Below are 19,581 nucleotides of genomic sequence, written 5' to 3'. Positions count from 1 at the left end.
TTCTCCCCCTAAGTACAGCTTTTTTTTTAGTTGAAGCCCGATGTTAAATATAGAGTTTAACTAATTACACCACTTGGTCCAGAACCCAGAAGAGGCTGGGCCAACAAATTGTTGAAGCTGAGAGGACTTAAACGTGTGAGCTTGGGACAATAGTAAACTTAATTTTGATCAAATAGGCCAAGCAATCAGCGCCTAAGCAGTACACTGCAGAACACACGTGTCAAGCTCCGGCCCTAATAGGCCAAAACACTGCAAACTTCATCACACTGCCTCATTAAACACACCTTATTCAGCTCATCAGCTAATTAGTAAGGCTTTCATGAACTGAATTCAGAGTGTTAGATGAGGGTAAATGCTAACCTCCGCAGCACTTTGGCATGTCAAAAGGTCCCCTGTTTGACATGCCTATCTTAGAAGGAAATTCAGTTTTTACTGTTTTATCACTGTTCTGTAAAATAGTTGTTTTAAATAGAAGGATGGAGGAAATATAACTTTTTTCTCAGTGATTTTAGTTCAGTCTGAACCCATGCAGAACTTTTTTTCCGGAGTGTGTGCTACCACATCTGTAAAGATTTTGCTGCCTTTTACTTTCTATAGAACAAATCACAGAAAAAAAAAAACACAGATTATATAATCTTGTTCAGTTTTCCATGTGAGTAAATGTTGCATTATACGCTGTGGTGCTGTGGAAAAATGTTTTCACAGTTTTTCGTAAGGAGCATGGAGGCACTCAGGAAGCACTGTGCTGCTGTCGGAAACAACCTCAAAATGATAACTTTACAGAGAAGAAAAAAAACGTATGTTACTTGTATTTTAAGTAAATGTAACCAGAGACTTTTCCAATTAATTGGGCCATTTCATTTGGTCCATTCATCATGAAATGTACATACAATGTAAAAGGCAACAGGTACTTTCAAATTATGTCAAAAGCTGAAAAGTGACAAAAATGAAGATACGAGCTTTTGCTCCCAAAAGCAGCGATTTACTTGTATTCTGTGGCCCAAATCAAGCTGATATGTAGTCCCACAACTACGACTAGTACACGACCCTCAACATTAAAACACGTAAAATGACAGTTTGAGTTTATGCCGCAATGATGACAGTTGGCTGTGAATTCCCAACCTAATGACAATACTAATGACACATTGAAATTACATTTAAAGTAAATGGTTTTCCCTCTTGTGAGCAGCCAAACGTATTGCAATCACATAGCCACTCCCATCTCCATAATTTATGCCAAGATTTCTTATATCACGTTGGTCATAAACATTACATACGTTCTGTGGTAAAATTACATCACCCCAGCACCACATGTGAAGCTAATCCTGTCCAAATAGCAGTCGTTCCATTTTTTTTTTAAAGATTTTTAAGACTTTCAAGTTAGGAGATACAACAACTCCATACAACAGTGACAGTGTGAGTTCAAATGTATTAACTATAACAGACAGATTTTAGCTCTTTGCAGCGTCAGTAAGTCTTTTTACAGCACTAGTATGACTTTTTGTACCGCTGTATGTGCTTCAGCCTACAATTCACTGAACAGTATGTGTATATAGAACCGTTTAAAGTTAACTGATTTAATTAATGTTGTCAGTGCTGCTGCTGACAGATGATATAATGAAGCTCATGCATCATTGACACTAAACACGTCATTAGCTCTAAAACCAATAGTTCACGATGCACTTTCTAATATATTGTAATTCAGTGTAATTAGGCTTGACGCTAATTAGGCCTGGTGACGATAATAGTCAGTTGAAGGGCGGTGAGAAACAAAATCCTGTTTTATGGCTTCCTCTGTCTGAAAGCTCATTAAATCTTCTGTCTACTGGCCATACAATTCCAAGCGAATGCATATAAGCCTTGTTATGCTTTGAACACAGTGCAAACCAAAGAGCTCAAATCCAATTTCTGTGACCACTGAAAGGCAGGCATTTCATTCATATTCATATTATAATAGTCTGTAGCATATCAAAGGTTCGTCAATTTGTGTCAGGTTTGACTTATATTGAGCAGCGTGTGGTTTTTGAAAGTTATTTCCCCATCTGCAGAACCCTTTGACACTGAAATATCAATGTGTTACTCTACACTACTTATAATTAAAGAGTAATTCACTGAATTTTCAAAAATTCTGCACAATCCAATTTTTTACATGTAAACAAAGTCATTCAGAGTGGCTCAGGATGAAATGCTCAATGCTAGAGAAAGTTACTGATAACCATAGCTGTGATAAGAACTAGACATCTGAAGCATTTAATGTCTAAATGCTACTTCACAGAAAACTATAATTTTGGCTTAAAGCGCAGATCACGCAGGGTGGAGAAGTACATGCATTTTCAAGAAATTACTCTGCAAAAACAGCTTGTTTTTCAGATTTACCACTATTTTATCATAATTAACATTACATATCAAAATGCAGAAGACATGTATAGGTTCACTTGTCACTTTGAATAGTAAATAAAATGGTTATATTAGCATTATAGACATTGTGACGCCTGGTTCCCATCACTGAATTTCCAAAATGTATTTCCAAAATGGAAAAATGTTCTTAACTTTTAATGGACGTTAATGTTACAAGATTTTATTTGAAGTAATTTTAGACTATTTAGACTATTACTACAGACTATCCATGGTAATCATACTGTGGATGTCTCGTACAGTGTATAGAGATTGAAACCAGGGGTAGGCCTGTTTCAGCCTTGGCCTACCCAGACTAATCACAGGCCTACACAGTCAAATGGGAAAGGAATATTTATTAAGCTGAATTGAGCTGAATAATTCCATTTAATTTGTTTTCTGTGAGTGATGTTAATGTAGTGTGGCCAGTGAAATCATTATGTTCTCTGCCAAGCTCAACTTTCCTTTCTTCAATCCTGTAATCCCGGCTCATTAACCATTACTATCTGCAGTTGTCTTCAGTTCAACCCTTCAGTTCGTTATCAGCATGCCAGGGTTTGAATTTGAAAGTTAAAAGGTTAAAAGACATTTTAAAAGTGAGATTTGTCATAACACAATATGTTTTTTTCTAATTGTTTAAATTCAAAAATAAATTTAAAACCCATCATCCTCATCAGTTTTTTGTGAATTTGGCGCTTACAATGCTCTTTTACTAAAAAGGCTGAAATGAGTCATGTATAATGTCCAAACAAATGTCTAACGTTAGTTCATTGCATCGAGTCATCACAGGCAGGACATAAATGACCCATAAACATTTTTGATGCCCTCTGTAACCTATACAGGTGCTAGTGTGTAACTGCTGCACTATTTAAGGTGGAACAGAAAATCAATAAACGTAACATGAGAGATTGGCATATCAATTTCAGTCAGTGTGAATCTGGAACTAGCTGACACAACAGGCAGAGCTCTGGTTTTTCTTTTTAAACAATATGGCCAGTGCCAAACCGTTCTACCGCAGCTGGGCTTGGCTGGCCCTGTAGGAAAGCCTCTGGCCTGACTCTGGCTGGACAGCTGTGTTCTTGCACCCACATTCAGAGCCAGTACCACATACTGAAAACAGTAACATCACCATACCCACAGAGCGAAGAAAGTGTGTGAAAGAAATGCAACTTAGAATAACTCTGTTCAATTAAAAAAAACCCTGGTAAGATTGCTGTTAGTGCAGTTCATTAGAACAAGCGAGACTGGTGCCGTTCAATCTCTGGTGCGCATAAAATAAGTGGGCAAAGTGTCCCTGAGCAGTTAGGTTCAAAACAAATTCTGGTGTGCTTCGTTTGAAGTATGATTGCAATACAGACCGTCATCTCCGCTCTGCAGCACCTCTTTTGTGAGATGAGTTTCTGATGCAATTTTTATCTGTGCATGCATTTTTTATAATCTGTTCATAAGCTTTGACTTGCTAATTACAGGATGCATAATTAGAGTTTTAAAACAAGGCTGAGGCATGTTTGAAGTCATTATAAAATACTCAGTATACACATTCAACCACAAATTATATTGTTTATTAAGGCACCAAGTTTTCTCCGTTTTGTAAAAGCGATAAGCCACTTGAGGCTGTTACAGGCATTTCTCTCTGTTTTTCATCATGCAAAGCCGTAGTAATGCAGGCATTCTTGTGGCTCAGTGCTCTAACATCACAAGACAGATAAAACAACACACTGCTACGCTGCCATAGGAGCACGGGAGGCATGGCTATTCAATGAGGTCCTCAGGAAGCTTCGCACTGTGCGTAGAAGAGACATTTATTGTTGATAAGTTGTTGTTGACAGCTTAACATGTGCAGCGGTTTTGGTTGTGCTATTCTGTGTTGGGCTTAGGGTGTGTTGGGTTGGTGTCTACCATGGGTTACAGTTGTGACCTGCTCGCTATCGCAGATGCTTGGTTAGCCCAGTGGCGGTTCTTGCAGCTTCTATTCAGTAAAATAGCATTCACGTTTCCTTCGTCTTCTTCTTTGCTGACACTACAATATAATAAAAGACAATTCATTAAAGAGGTGTTTAATGCATTTTGGAATGAAAGCTTTCAAGTGTAAACTGGCATTGTGCACCTATATGGTATGTGTTTCTGATAAAGTGGTCAATGAGTGCAGCTAGGCACATGAAAAATGAAAATTTGCAGTGTTTCTGGCTCAGTTATGGCCGAGTCTGTACATGTCAGGCACCTTTGGGTCAGTGTATTTGGCCAGATTCATTCAAAGAGACAGAGCTGACATGGGCTGCCAGTGTTGGACCAGTTGTGGCACATTTAGCTGGCAGGAACTGGGCCAGAACTAGGCCAGCATTTCATGGCTAGTTTGGAGAAGATAAGAATGAAAAAGCTACTCAAGGAGGATGAGGACATATCTGAGCACATGGGCAGTGATAAGAGCTGACCTTAGTTTGTAGCATATTGACTGTCATAATTATGTCACATTTTAGACAAAAGCTTTCACCAGTTTTTGTTGTATCACTAACCAGTTACCACGGTGTATCAGTTTAGCAGGTAAATGATAAATAAGAGTAAGAAATAAAGAAGATGAAATTCACTGATTTTATAAAAGGTTATTTTGCACAAAGACAATGTTGTATGTATAGCACAAGTGACGTTTGTTAGATAACCCTCAGAGGGCGAGGGGCCAAGTAAACACAAATGTCGACTTTAGTAGCAGAACCTGCCCAGAAATCAATGTTAACTGATGCATATGCCTTTACAGTACCAAATAAGTTCTAGGTACAAATCTTATCTACTCCAAAGAAGCAAGATTAAGTATCCAAGACTCAGCCTTGACCAGGCTTTTCTTTCTCTCTGCAGCTAATTCTTGTGGGAAGACAGAAAAACACAGCTCCTCTGTGTGTGAAAATGTGTCTTTACTTGCACTTTACACATGTACACAGACTTCAAAGCAAGAGTAACATCAAGAGTACTTTCCTCTCTTTGCTCAACATAAGGGCCCCACCATGTTACCCCAGCCACACCTCGGACCAGATCTGCAAGCAGAACTGAATAAGACTGGATGATGCTTGATTCAAATGATTCTTCTTTTGGGATCTTGAGCAGAATCATCATTACTGTCCAGTGGGGACAGCTGGCGGTGGGGGTCAGGTCAATTTATTACTGGGATTAAGTCTACATAAACATTATTATAACCAAGGTTCTTAGGTATAACATGATTTGATAAGCTAAGCAGAAGTTAACTGTCTTCAGTTTGTTTTAGTTGTCTGTCTGTTTTAATGTTTGCCAGCCAGCTAAGCTTCTATTTGGTGATGTCTTCTTATACAGGGGCAGTTCGATGACCTTATTTCCATCCAGCTCAGCCATGTCAGTGTTTTTCTCTCTCCTCCTCTGAGAAAATTACAGGCTGAATTACCTACTGCTTTTTACTGAACGCAACAGTGGTCTGATAATTTTAGTCCTGTCTGGATACACATCTCTGTGATTTTCCAGGCAGATGTTGCGCTGTGTTGAAAAAAAGGTTTTGAGCACTGCCACTCACCGTATTTAGTCTCCTAGCACACATATGCGTATTAAATAATTCTCAATTTGCAAAAAGATCGCTGCTTTACAAGAGTCTCCCAACAATTTACAGAAAGTCAGCGTCTCTGCTCTAGTCCAATGTTTGTTCTTCGAATGGATGGACTTTGTATATAGCCTATCAATCACATGTTTATTCTAAACTATTAATCCAAATGATTTGTGTCAATATTTTACTGCAAGTCCAATTAAACAGGACATTGTACTCTCTGGATTATCAAACATGCAGTTGGGAAGTGTTTTCAAACACTAACAATATCCACACAATGCTCAAAAACGCACACTGTGTAATTATTAATCGCAATAACGATAAATATTGTAGTATATACTGTTCTTAGGTAAGAACAGAAGCTACACACACTCAAGAGCACAAAGGTACAAACAGCTTTGTGCTTTAAGAACATGCCATGAATCTGATGTAGACTTTTCTTAGGTCCTTTCTCAAGAACAAATTTAAGAAGAAACTTAGGAAGATATTGAAAAATTAGGCCCCATTTTTTTTTCTCGTTCTTTGCTGGGTGCTTAATTTGGGAGCTTTAGTCTTACCCAAGTATAATGAACTGTAAGCTCATTGCCATTTTATTGAGTGGTATTAAAGAAATGTTGGCAGTTAAATACTTAAAGTTCATTTCAACTCACTTAAGTTCACTTGTGGTGATCAGGGAGGTGAAGTTGCTCTTTGTTGCAGAGCTAGTGGCATTAATGAGGAGCTGTCGAGATATGGATGAGAAGCTGCTAAGAGACTACTGGGAAATGTGTCTTTACAGATCTGTTTAGCAAAGGCAGATGATGAAGAATGTGATGACTAGATTCGATGCGTATACCATTTAAAAGTATAAAAGGCTTCTTTGCAGCATTGCTGTAGAAGCACCAAGGAATCTTTATCTGTGCACTTCTATTCTTTATTTCGCTGGAACTTCAACCGCGTACCTAGTGCTTTAACATCCTGACACAGATATCATGTAGCTTGTGTATTTAGAGGCTAGCTATGAAATTTACTCTGCATGCCTTCTACTGTAAGTCATTACAGTAGTTGAAAAAGGCATATCACTGCTGTTGGAACTAAACCTCGTATCTCGAAAATAACGACTTTACAGGAGAAGGAAAAGACATACTTTACTTTTAATGTTAGATAATGGAACCAGACTTTTTTCCAAGTCAATTTGGGCCATTTCTGTTGGTCCGTTCATCATGAAATTTACACACAATGTAAAGGCCAATGGGTACTTTCAGATTATGACAAAAACTCAAAATCACCAAAAATGGAGATACAACGTTTTGCTCTGACAGCAGTGATATTTAGGTTGTTTTGTAGCTTAGTGTGCAAATACTCACTGCTTCTTGACTATTATGTTACAGTACTGAACAAAAGTGAGAGACCACCCTTCATTTATTTTAATGCCAGGCCACTGAGTACAAATTACTCATTTTTCAGGAGATAATTCTGAGAAGATTAGATTATAATAATCCGAGAACCCACAATAATCCGTAAGAGTTCCAAAAATTCTTAAAAAACAGAGAGAAAATAGGATTCCTAAGAACCTTGCAAGAAGTAAGAGACCAGGTTGGGTTGGGATTATGTGGATTGTGAATATCCTTCTGTGTAAAAATAGCCCTGCAGATATAAAAAGTACGTCTTACAAAAATAATCTTTTTTTTTTTTCTCATGATGAAAAATGAAATTAAACCTCTCCCATGGCCAATTTGACTGGAAATTAAATAGATGACTTTTGTAAAGTACTGTAGACTCATATAAGATAGTAAGTGATGTAAGAAACTGCAATTAGATACTTTCTTTTCCATAATCAGTAGCTGCTCAGCTTTGCTTTGATCCAAACCCATCTATTTGCCAGAAATGTACTGCTGTGGTCTAACAGCTGTAATCTCAACAATAAAATCTTCCACTGAAACCGTTTCATTGCACGCTGCGGTAATTATAAGTGACAGACAAAACCAACAAAGTAAGCATCTAGTAAAATTTATTTTAGTCAAACATTATTCACATAGAACTTCTGTCGAGCAATGCCATTCATATTCAGTATTCATATTCAACAATAACGGACGCTTAATTCACTTTACATATGCCTCTCTTTGAGCAGAATATGAGAGTGTGGCCAATTTGAGTTCCATTCAGGCCCTTACAAACACAGGCTGCTCTACAGAACTAATATTATTTGAACAGCCTCCTTCATTCAAGGCAGCTCACTAAGTCTAACTGTCATTAGTTATTAAGGAAAACAGCTCCATGTACTGGTTGTGTGAGAGGAACTTGACATCAGGGACTTTGGGACCTTCAGGGTGAAGAGAGGAACATTTCTGCCCAAAAAAAAACAAAACAAACATTTATTATTAGTTATTGTTAGGTTTTGTGAAATATTGGAGCTTCATATTTACTCTTTGCAACCCAACCATTCACCAATACGGACAGTGCTCCTCAGAAAACAGAAGCTCACCTTCAGTCTTTATGGGTGGGTGGGGGTCTGAGTGGAGAGAAGAAGAGTTATAGATGCTGTATTTGGATGACATGCATTTCAAAATACATTATAAAAGGGCCCAACTTGTGTCAAAGTAGTTATCAGGTATAAACAAGTATGTGGACCAGCAAAAAGTTTGTTAATTAATAAAACAATTCTCCCTCCAAAAGTGGAGACTTGTGGTTATTGACAATAACATTTTATAATACATTTTATTAAGCTGTTTTGCATTTGATTGTAAAACAAAATGATATGAACATTCCTAATGATCAATCTGCAATCTCCAAAGTACATAACCTAGTCTTACGAATCAAAATACAAAGAAATTTGTAGCCAAAATATCAAAACCTTTGTATAATATAAAAAAAAAAAACTTACGAAATATGATTTCTATGTCCAATCAAAATAGCAGCCCACTTCTTTCAGAGACACATATACATACCTGGCCTGTCTGAGCTGGCTGGTCGTTCAGAACATCGGCCTCACTGGGCTGTGGAGCAGCCTAGCATGGAGGAATTTGTGAACGAGAGAGAGAGAGAGAGAGAGAGAGAGAGAGAGAGAAAGTGAGAGAGACATCTACTGAATCCATTTCTTATGTTGCAAAACATATAATCTTCTCTTAATATTTAAATATGGTGTTCTCACTCTAGGGGGCTGCTGCTGGCCAGTCTGCTGTGGGTTGTCGAAGGTGACGAGCTGTGGAGTGAATTTCGAAATGTCAGAAATTCAACAGCCAGATTAAAGGCTTAAAACCAGTCAAAGGCAAGATAAGATCAAGTGACTTACACCGGGGAGTGGAGGCAGCACGGGAATGTTTCCCATCCCCTGGAAACAGAAAATCACGCAGTGAAGTTATTCTTGCAGAACTTTGCTCTATATGTGTGTGTATATATATATATATATATATATATATATATATATATATATATATGTATGTGTGTGTGTGTGTGTGTGTGTGTGTGTGTGTGTCTGACTAGCTGGGTCAAATAAAGCCAACTAACAAACCATAAAAGTAGAGAAAAGTGTTACCTGTTGTGTGAAGTCATAGGGGTAGTACTTGAAAAAATAAAGAAAATAAACAGTTAGAGAGGCATTTACTGTATGCCAGTTTTAGAAAGTCGTGACAAGCTCTCATCCCTCTAATTAACTATAATAAGACACTAGCCTGAGACATATTGAAGTTTCTCTGGCTGTAATTCATGGTATACAATTAAAATATCCTCTGTCACTGCTGACTTATGGTGCAGTAAAACAGCAGTGACGTTCAAAGCAGTAATAACATCCATGGGAGTTCCTTCTGCTATGTTACCTAGCCGCTAGCCATTAAAGGGTTCATATCATGGAAATCTGAATCGTCCTCCAAAAGGTTTCAAAATGTACCGTTCATGACCTCAGTCCATATGGTAGATATATGGAAACAATTTGAATTAGCTGTTTTTGTGATGTCACAGAAGCCAGGACATTTACATATATCTGCATATTCACCCTACAGCTATTTAGCTCCACACATTCACTCAGAGGTGCCTCAGCCCTGACTGCTTTTTGATAGGCAATCAGAACAGAGCTCATGTACATATATCAGTCTTAAAGATACAGTAATGAAAACAGCCTGATTAATTCTAAGAGATAAAGAGAGGTCATGTAAAAATAAGCTATGGCTGTTTTTGTTAAATAAAATCCAAACTTAATGTCATAAGCAGACCCCAAAAAAAAAAAGTTCAACAATGTAGGATATGGGCCCGTAAGTGGCTTTTTCCAGTACAGCAAAAATATACATAGTTGAGTTTAAAATCTAAAATAGTTCTAACCTCAAATAACTACATTCATTCTTAGCACTGTCACCATAGCAGGCCATACAGAGAACGTGGATATATGTTTTTACTTACAACTTCCACGCTCTGTGCACCTGGAGCCTTGGGGAGAGAGTATTTGATATAGCCCTGGGATGGGAAAGACTACAAATGGGAAAAAAATAACCAGTCAATCACTGATGGTCCATTTACATGAACTCAATGATAGATGAAACCAAGTAAGGTGAGGTAAAATGAAGGTTTTTTTTTTATAATTTTGTCACTGTTAAAACAAAATTTTATACTACAGAAATGTTGACATGTTAATATAAGAAAGAACATGTTCTTAACTATAATGTATATTAGTAAGAATAATAGGATTTTCATTTTTGGACAAACTCCATTGATCTGTTTTATCATTAAATGTAAAGAGCAGCTACCACTTTCAAATAGTGTTTGAAAAAACAAAGGAATGGTGCTAAAAAGAGACTTGCTCTCACTGGTGCCCTCAAGGTGGCAGACTAGAGTTCAATTCCCTGCCTGGGCTAGTACACCACACTATACCCATAAGAGTCCTTGGGCTAGACTCCTAACACTAGATTCATCTGTAATGTGACTCTAGATAAGAGCATCTGTCAAATGCATAAATGTAAATGCAACATATAGACAGCAAACTCACTGCTCCAGCTCCAGCACCCCCTGCGGTGTGTGGGAACTGTGGAGGAAACACCTGAAAATGCATACAGAAAATCATACAGGAAAATGAGTCTCAAGGGAGAAAACAAAATGTGATTGACACAATGGTTAATGATAAAAAATAGGACGTACAATCTCCATACTGATGGGTGCGTTGTAAGCAGGCTGAAAGTTTGGTGGCACAGGAGGGAAGAAGTCATTAGTGGCTTTCGAATCAAACTGAACAGTTTTGTACAGATACACATTTTTTCCACATATTTTTACATATTTTTCACACCCAAAAGAACTAAAGGAATGGTTTGACTTACCTAAACTAAAACTAAAAATGTTGATATAAAAGAAATGTTGTGGTAACAACTATAAAAGCAGTATACATGTCTAAAGACTACTTATTTTCTGAATGCACTCTACTGTTTGGACTGCAGTATGTATGTTTTACCTGTGCGGAGGGGCCTGCTGGCTTTCCATAATGTGGCAAATAGTTGAAGAATGGTGACATCTGCAAATACATTATTTATGTCAAAAAAAGCAACCACTTAAACTATAACTTTCATTCCTTCCATAGACTTCCACTCCTTACTCTCATAACTACATGCCTTACACCAAAGTATGGCCAGTTTCCTTTGGCCTGTTAAAAGGTTACTTTAACCCCACTCCATATTTGTACACTATATAAATTCTGGTTTTTCCTTTTAACTTGTGTCTTAAGTAATTTAGTAACAAAATCTGAGGTAATGTTAGAAAATACATTTGTAAAATGTCGCAATTTTTTCAATTTTAGGCCTACTTACCTTCTTTACTGGTATACTGTTTTGCCTTTTTTGGGCTTCTAGTAACCAAAAGCATTGCACTTTGGCCCCCAAGACGGAAGGTTTGCACAGCTATGCCTTACATATTAGTTTTCCTAGTTACTAGATTAACCTTAAACTTAACACCTGAATAATAAGACTTGAATTTTAGGAATTAAACTCTGTCTTATTTGACATCCCACCAGTTATACATTCAAGAATTTGAAAGAATAAAATGGAATCAGAGCTTTCTGTGTGCTCCTGCAGTATTCCTATGCAGTTTCTAAATAGAACTCTATGAACTTTCTATATCTAAAACTAAATAAATGCGACAACAGCACTGAGAAATCACATTACTAAAGGATATGAATAGCTTAAAAAGCAGAAATAGAAGCTTTTTGGCCTCCATGTTAAATGGTTAAAGCTATCAATAGTCACAAAAGCATTTTTACACAAATGGCTTAACTATCTAAAAGCTTGAAGTAGATGGATTTATGTACCGGTGCGGCGGACACCACTGTGACGAAAGAAAGGCAGAGAATGGAGCCCAACATGGTTGTAGAAGTCAACTGCCAACTGCAGAGAAGAGAACTGATCCTGCAAAAATGAATGGGACTCAGTCAACCAGTCAAGATACATCTTATCATGCATGTGTTATTGCAGAAGTTAATGCAGAAGTTGTCGACAGTCTTCACTGTGTTGCTCACCTTAGATTCAGCTGGAGGCGAAGGCCGTTGCTGGGTGGATGAGCGGCGGTGGGTGAAAGGCAGTGAGAGTGGCCGCGTTTTTATTCTGTCTCGGCCTGAGCTGTTAGCCAATGCCCTCCTACGTTCAGACATGGTGATGACCTCACGCACAGGTGAGCATGGTAATTTAGCAAATGACCTGTAGCCAGACACAGTGTGTGTAATATCAGGGCAGTTATGATTATGATGATAATACAGCAGGGAACTGCAGACATGGCTGTATCCTGTCAATGTCGAGAGCACATTCAGACCACATTCTGCAACATCTCTACAGCTTGACTTGTATTTCTTTTAAAATTAGTAAATTATAGTAAGTTATAGCAAAATGGGGAGATTATATTAGAGGAAGACAGACAGACAGATAGATAGACAGAAAGATAGATAGAGGTATAATAATTCAAAAAAGTTAGAATTCTGTTCGATTTGATGCAATGGTGTCTTCATTTCAAACATTTTTTGAAACAGGCAAAATACGTTGTTTTTAGTCTATCAGAGTATTCAACAATATAAAAGTACAATATCCAAAACAAAAGCTGTTATAATGCAGATCATATGCTTTATCCACAAGTTAACATATTAGCCCCGAACTAACATGCTGGTCATAATAGAATGCTGTATACCAGTAAAGTATACCAGTAAAGAAGGTAAGTAGGCCTAAAATTGAGAAATATGATACAATTCAGGACAATATGATATGGGATATACTGCTATACAACTCGATACGCTGCAATTCAATAAGATTCTCAGCAATACATATATGTAGTATTGTTGCATCCCTGATAGACAGTCAGGTAGACTGTAAAAAGTGAAAGGGTGGAAGTTGATTTCAGATGTATGTAAATTACTTGTAAACAAGCTTGTTTGCCGTATCATTTTTACTTTGCTTTGCTCCAAGTAAAGTATTAATTTGACTTTAATAAAAGTAGTTCAAAAGACTGTTAACACAGTTTTTTTTAGGCTGACTAAACATTTTTACAGTGTAGTAGATGGCATGAAGCTTGGAAACAAACAGGGATGGATGGCCAGGCCTCTGGTGCCACTGCCCAGCGGCCTCTGACAACCAGGGGCTTCTGACTTGCAGTGGCCTTGTGTAGCCCTTAAATATGTACACATGTCTAAATAAATCCAAGTAATGAGAAAAGGTTATCTTTTTCAGGGTTTATTGTTATTCTTATTGTTATTACTATTATTATTAATATTAATATGTACTCAGAGGATATTGTTGTTGCCATTCAAATGGAATGTTTCCTTGCTATATGTGTAAAGCTGCTTCTGCTTTTGCATTATGACTCAGTTTGGCTTGAAAGAAAAATCTTTTCAAATGAAAAGGACCCTTGATTTTTGTGTCTGTATGTATCTTCGCACTGCAATCAACAGCACAATGCCAAGCCCAAAGTATACACCACTCACTGATTTGACAGCTTATTTTTAATTAAACTCACATCAATAATGCGGCACAACACATCATTGCAACAACCTGAAATGGCTCTCATGCATCAAGCCAAAGGGCTATACGCCAATCTGGGTACGCCTTAATGCCTCCATTCACTAAAACACTATAAGCAGCTTTTTTTTGTCTTTTACGTTATGAATCCAGTAGCCAGCTCATCAGTCCATCTGAAAATGAGGAAAACAAGAAAATAAAAATGTAAAAAACATTTAAAACCAGGATTAACATGGAGAAAGACTATGATACCTCAGTTGCTGTTAAGAAATACATTTATTTCTAGCATTTTAAATAGACTTTTAGTGTGAATATAACATTTAGCCAGAGTATCACAGATGCAGGATGTTGGTATACATAGTAAAAAAATACAAATTTTCTGTTACAATACTTTGAATGTCAGATAATATAATAGACAATCTACTGCCAAATGAGAATCTGTAACTGAAATCACCAAATGCACGTGATTTAATGAATGTTATAGATTTATGAATTGTATAAGAGCTACCTTTATGCTTTTTTTTAGTAAAAGACCTCCATACAGTATGGATACTTCTGGTCAATGTACATGGTTAACCCTTTACTTTAAAGTTAATCCTTTACAGAACACACTTAAATACAATGTTGTCTGCTATTTATTTCTGTTAGAATACATAAATGTCCGATAACATTGAATGCACTATTAAAAAAAAGTCTATAACTGAAAATACCAAATGTGCATATGATTTAATAAATGCTATAGATGTATAAAGTGCTTTATAAACAGTTCATAAACAACTTTCTGCAATTTTTAGTGCACACTTTCTACGTAGTTGAACATACTGGGAAACATAAGATATACAATGTGCCATAACTTTTGCACAGGCCACGGTTTTATGTTTTTCCCCCATGTGTGCCCAAACTTTTGCATACATCTGTATTTGTAGTACAGTATTTATCAGAAAATATTTCATTTGTCTAACATATTAAATGCTAGATACATTTAATATTACCTGACATTACATTATCTGATAAGAGTCTGTAATCAGAACTGACCAAATATACATGCACATGTATATCGATGTATAACAATTACCTATATGTTTTTTTCTATCAAAAAACCAATTGAAATGTATATTCAGAGTCAGTTTGACATGTATTCCCATTTTGTTTATTTGGTCTGCAGTGGTCTATATATAGTAGCAACTACGTTTCTGTCAGAATGTATTAAATTTCAGACAATGTGGAATGAAGTGCTAGATAATAAGGATCTGTCCAAAATGTTCTTGTAATTACGTAAGTAATCATAATGCACTACTACGCCTACTTTTGCTATGGCTTCATTAAATATTGGTTAGATAAGTGAAGTTTACGGTCATAGTGGTTGAGGTGATTCACCTGTTTTAGTCATCGTGGTCATCATCATCATCATCGCTCCTGGGAGGAGAAGCCTGAAACAACACATACAAACATTAAATCACCATGTATAATCAGGGCTGGGAAAAATACTTTGAAAAAAGTAGTGGTGGCTAAATACTGAATACTTTGTATTTAGTAATGTATCCCATGACAATACGTAAAAAGTAACACATTCAGGATACATTTAGAAAACACTTTCAATACATCTTGGTAAGGCAGAAGGGAAAAACCTTTTTAAAACTCATTTCATACTGTTCCTCGTTGTTATTGGTTGGCAGTTTTCTTCATGGTATAATTCTGTTAATACGTTCCATAAAAAATCCTTATTACTTAAAAAAAAATCATAACTTGTTCTTTTCTCTCTCATCGCCTGCTTTAGTCCACTGCTGCTCCCGCAATCCCCAGAGCAGTAGTCCAGTATAACACCGATGCTAAACTTTCATGTTCATCACAGTGATTTATCAGTCTACTCAGGCTTTAGCAGAGCTTAGTAACACTGAAATTAATAACTGGCTCATCACAGTGATTTATCAGTCTACTCAGGCTTTAGCAGAGCTCAGTAACACTGAGATTAATAACTGATCATCACAGTGATTTATCAGTCTACTCAGGCTTTAGCAGAGCTCAATAATACAGAGAATAATAACTGATCACATTAATTCATCAGTCTACTCAGGCTTTAGCAGGGACTTCTGTGTTTGTAAAGAAGCTGTTAACTAAGGTCCTCCTTAGAGTTTGTCTAATAAACATGTTTGCCTCATGCCATAGTTAATAGCTGAACATGCATTGATGGTGTTTCTTTTAAATGTTGTTTTTTATTTAGTGGGTAAGTATTCTAAAAGTATTCTCCTAAAAATATAAAAAGTAACTGTATTCTGAAGATGTATACCCGGACAACAGGAGCTACAGGAACAGCTGGTGCTACAGGAACAGCTGGAGCAACAGGAACGGCTGGGGCAGCCGGGGCAAAGCCGAATGGGTAGAGCTAAAAAACAACAGAAGAAAATGTCTGAATACAGGTGGATAAGTGCATTATGCAAGTGAGTCCAAACAGTCCCTAAGAAAATGGAATATATTTTTATCTGTAGTCAGTATATCCAAAGTATAATTCAAATATATTGCAATAACATACTTTAGTAATATACTTCAGCAACAGAGCACAAGAGGGAGTGTTTTCACACCTTCTGCTTGTGCCTGAAACCAAATCACTGCCATGATGTTATTAGCAAAACACATGAGCTCAAGTGCTTTATTATATTCATACAACAATTTGAAAAATTAAAGCAAAGTAGCACCATACACTATATGTAGAGTATACAATAAGGACAGTTATTGGAACCTGGTCAAATGACGTTTAGTTGATTTTTTATTTTTTTAATGGAAAATAAGTTGACACATCCTTTACCAGGACCCAACTTAAATATGACAAAATATAATATATATATATATGGCGCTTATGTTATATATATATATATATATATATATTATATATATATATATTGCATATGACTGTAGCATCAGCAGCATGTCTTGGCCACTGTTCTCATTTAAACAAATGTGTAACATTTGTGGCCTTTGAACAAAAAGATAATGTTCTTTATTTAGTCTTAATAAAACTCATGTTCAGACGACTCTCAGGTGGATTTGATCCAGCTGGTGCCAGCTCACGTGCACGCTGTTATTAAAGAATTGTAATGCTGATAGTGGAATTCATAACGAAAAAAGGTTGTATTAAATTAGAAAGGAATACTAAATAAAAGACTTGTGGACCCCACTGTATTTGTCAAAAGTTTGCACACTCACAACTTCAACGCTCTCTCGGCCTGCAGGCTGGGGAATCTCGTGTTTGATGAAGCCACGAGCAGGGAGGGCCTGGACACACATACACAGGGTGAGAACTCATTCTTTTCTGTCAAACTGTCAAACTCAAGGCACATACTATAAGTTGTCAGTGAAAAAACTCACAGGAGCTCCAGCACGATTCTGAGCTGCCAGAAGCTGTAAAACAGAAATCATATCTGCGGCTTACATAATCAATACCTACAGGAATACGCTGCACTCTAACAACAGCCTTTAGAGCTCTTGAAGCTGCAATTAAATTAGATGGCTGGCATTATGAAGGCTGCAACGTGCAATAGGTCTACTTACTATCTCCAGCTCAGCAGGAGCAGCAGCAGCGACAGGGGCAGCCGGGGCAGCAGCACCCTTAAATGCAAGATTTGAAGCTTTTTAAAGATGCTTTTACAGTACATTTAGCTTGATATGGTGTTGTTTTACAGTGCAACACTGGACAGTTAGACTGTTCATATAAACTGTACAGAAAATGGTCATACTACTTCATTACTGTTTCATACTACTTTTCACTAAATATTTTACAGTACTGTTTGAACAATAAAAGACTGTAGCTAATGAACCTTTACTAGCTTTTCATTTATTATTATCAAGTATTATTGATTTGAAGGGAAAAACTTGTGTAAGCACACTGACATTACTAAATAGTTTACAATACTGAATAATAGGTTATAAAGCTGTTTAAAGGACTATTTTAGCAAAAATGCTAACACTGCTAATGATCACTGAAAGTTACTTGTGTATCAGGTAACAAGAACTTGGTTCCATATAGCTAATGAGCTTTTACAAGTTTTCCCTAATTATAGGTGAAGTTAATACTGATTTGAAAGGAAAACCCTGTGTAAGAACTCTAAAGTTATAGATTAATTTTAACAGTTACTAAATAATAAGTCATATAACTGTTCAAAAATGCTTTAGCCAAAGAAGTTGCTAAGGTTGCTAACAGAGAAACGTACACACTATGGGTATCAGTTGCTAATAATCAGTGAAAGGTAACTGAGTACCAGTTAACATGATCTTGTTTCCATAAAGCTAATGAAATCATGCTAGCTTTCATTCACTATTAGCAAAACTAGCATGATTCCATTAGCTTTATGGAACTAAGTTCCTCAGGTAACAAGAACTTGTTTGCATATAGCTAATGAGCTTTTACTAGTTTATCTGGCTATCAATTGCTAATGATAACTTGAGTACCAGTTAAACTTGAACTTGTTTCCAGAAAGCTAAAGAAATCATGCTAACTTTAAAGCTAGCATTAATGCGGGGGGAAAAATACTCGGGTACTGACCTGTGGAACCACGTGGACAGGCTTGTACTCTAACTCGTAGTACAGAGCTTGCTGTGAGAGAAATGAAGTCATATAGTCAGATATAGCCATTTAGTTCAACAACTGTGAGCCAAATTAACTGGTTTTATGCTAGCTGATCATCGTAAAATTATACCCCTGTGAGAAAAAACAGCAGCAAAACCAGCAAATGTTGTGTTTTGCATGATGGTTTACAGGGCGAGCATCTAAACCAGCACCAGAAAAGCTGGGGTTTTTTTTCCAGGACAGAAATGATCACTTAAAGTCACTTACCGGAGCGCAGAGGGCCACTCCAACGATGCATGCCAAAAAAATGAGGGATTTCATGTTGAATCTTAAGTGTCTGCATAAAGGAAAGGAAGCGACATTGCTCACCATAATGTAACAGTATAAAAATTATTCCATTACTAAAGTATTCAGCTAATAATACAAGATAATGCAGTTATTTTAAGCTAAAAGCTGATATCCTACCTGAGGTGTTGCTGAAGTAGTGCTCTGACTATGGAAGACCATGCGCTTTATATTGCCTTGAAACACAAGGGACTGCCATGGTCTGACAGGATTTGGTGGGGGCCCAAGTTTCTTTTTAGAAAGCTAAAAAAAAAACATTCTTTGGCTGCTGTTGCATATGTTTGCATGATCTTTAAAGACCAATCTGGCAGGGAATATAATTACAGCCTGTTTGACACATTATGTAAAGAAATGTCTGCTGATACGTAAATCAATTAAATATGATCAGAGTAATAAATCTAAAGAAAAGGTTGCTGGGTTCATAATGGCTCTCGACCAGACGTGACCACACATGCCTGGTGCACAGACTCAAAAGTCTGCATTTGAACCAGAGGAAATGTTTCTAGAGGCAGAAGCCACAGTGGTTTCTTGCAGTGCTAGCACCTCAGTTATGGAGACTGAAGTTGGTGGCAATTTAGACAATTAAGGGTGTTTTGGAGAAAAGATGGCAGGTTTTGTGGAACAATTCTAACACGTACACTCATGCACACCCACTGAGAGAGAAAAAGACTGAAAATGATCTCTTTAAAGATGACAATTCCACCTCATTCTTGCTTTTTAGAAGAGGAGAAGAGATTGAAACTTTGGAATCAAAGGAGGACAACAGTTTGCAA

General features: G+C 36.9%; 2 protein-coding genes across 2 annotated transcripts; both read right to left on the bottom strand.

Moving 5' to 3' along the window:
- Positions 1 to 7,969: 7,969 nt before the first annotated feature.
- scpp5 (secretory calcium-binding phosphoprotein 5) lies at positions 7,970 to 12,472 on the bottom strand. Its single transcript, XM_036583530.1, has 12 exons — positions 12,420 to 12,472; positions 12,213 to 12,309; positions 11,364 to 11,423; positions 11,057 to 11,089; positions 10,908 to 10,958; positions 10,325 to 10,393; positions 9,468 to 9,494; positions 9,225 to 9,263; positions 9,084 to 9,134; positions 8,881 to 8,940; positions 8,418 to 8,444; positions 7,970 to 8,280 (listed from the first exon to the last, which is right to left on the bottom strand). Exons 2-11 carry the CDS (start codon positions 12,264 to 12,266, stop codon positions 8,427 to 8,429), a joined length of 462 nt encoding a protein of 153 aa, XP_036439423.1. The 5' UTR covers positions 12,267 to 12,309; positions 12,420 to 12,472; the 3' UTR covers positions 7,970 to 8,280; positions 8,418 to 8,426.
- Positions 12,473 to 13,868: 1,396 nt separating this feature from the next.
- On the bottom strand, positions 13,869 to 19,040 carry scpp7 (secretory calcium-binding phosphoprotein 7). The gene is made up of 9 exons (XM_036583478.1): positions 18,929 to 19,040; positions 18,731 to 18,800; positions 18,440 to 18,490; positions 17,449 to 17,505; positions 17,266 to 17,298; positions 17,104 to 17,172; positions 16,190 to 16,285; positions 15,280 to 15,332; positions 13,869 to 14,075 (listed from the first exon to the last, which is right to left on the bottom strand). The coding sequence occupies exons 2-8, from the start codon at positions 18,782 to 18,784 to the stop codon at positions 15,285 to 15,287; spliced, it is 408 nt and encodes a 135-aa protein (XP_036439371.1). The 5' UTR covers positions 18,785 to 18,800; positions 18,929 to 19,040; the 3' UTR covers positions 13,869 to 14,075; positions 15,280 to 15,284.
- Positions 19,041 to 19,581: the final 541 nt, after the last annotated feature.

Source organism: Colossoma macropomum, unplaced genomic scaffold, assembly GCF_904425465.1.
Source record: "Colossoma macropomum unplaced genomic scaffold, Colossoma_macropomum, whole genome shotgun sequence".
NCBI lineage: Eukaryota > Metazoa > Chordata > Actinopteri > Characiformes > Serrasalmidae > Colossoma > Colossoma macropomum.
Note: the sequence above shows the minus strand (reverse complement) of the source record. Positions and strands in the feature narration are given on the sequence as shown.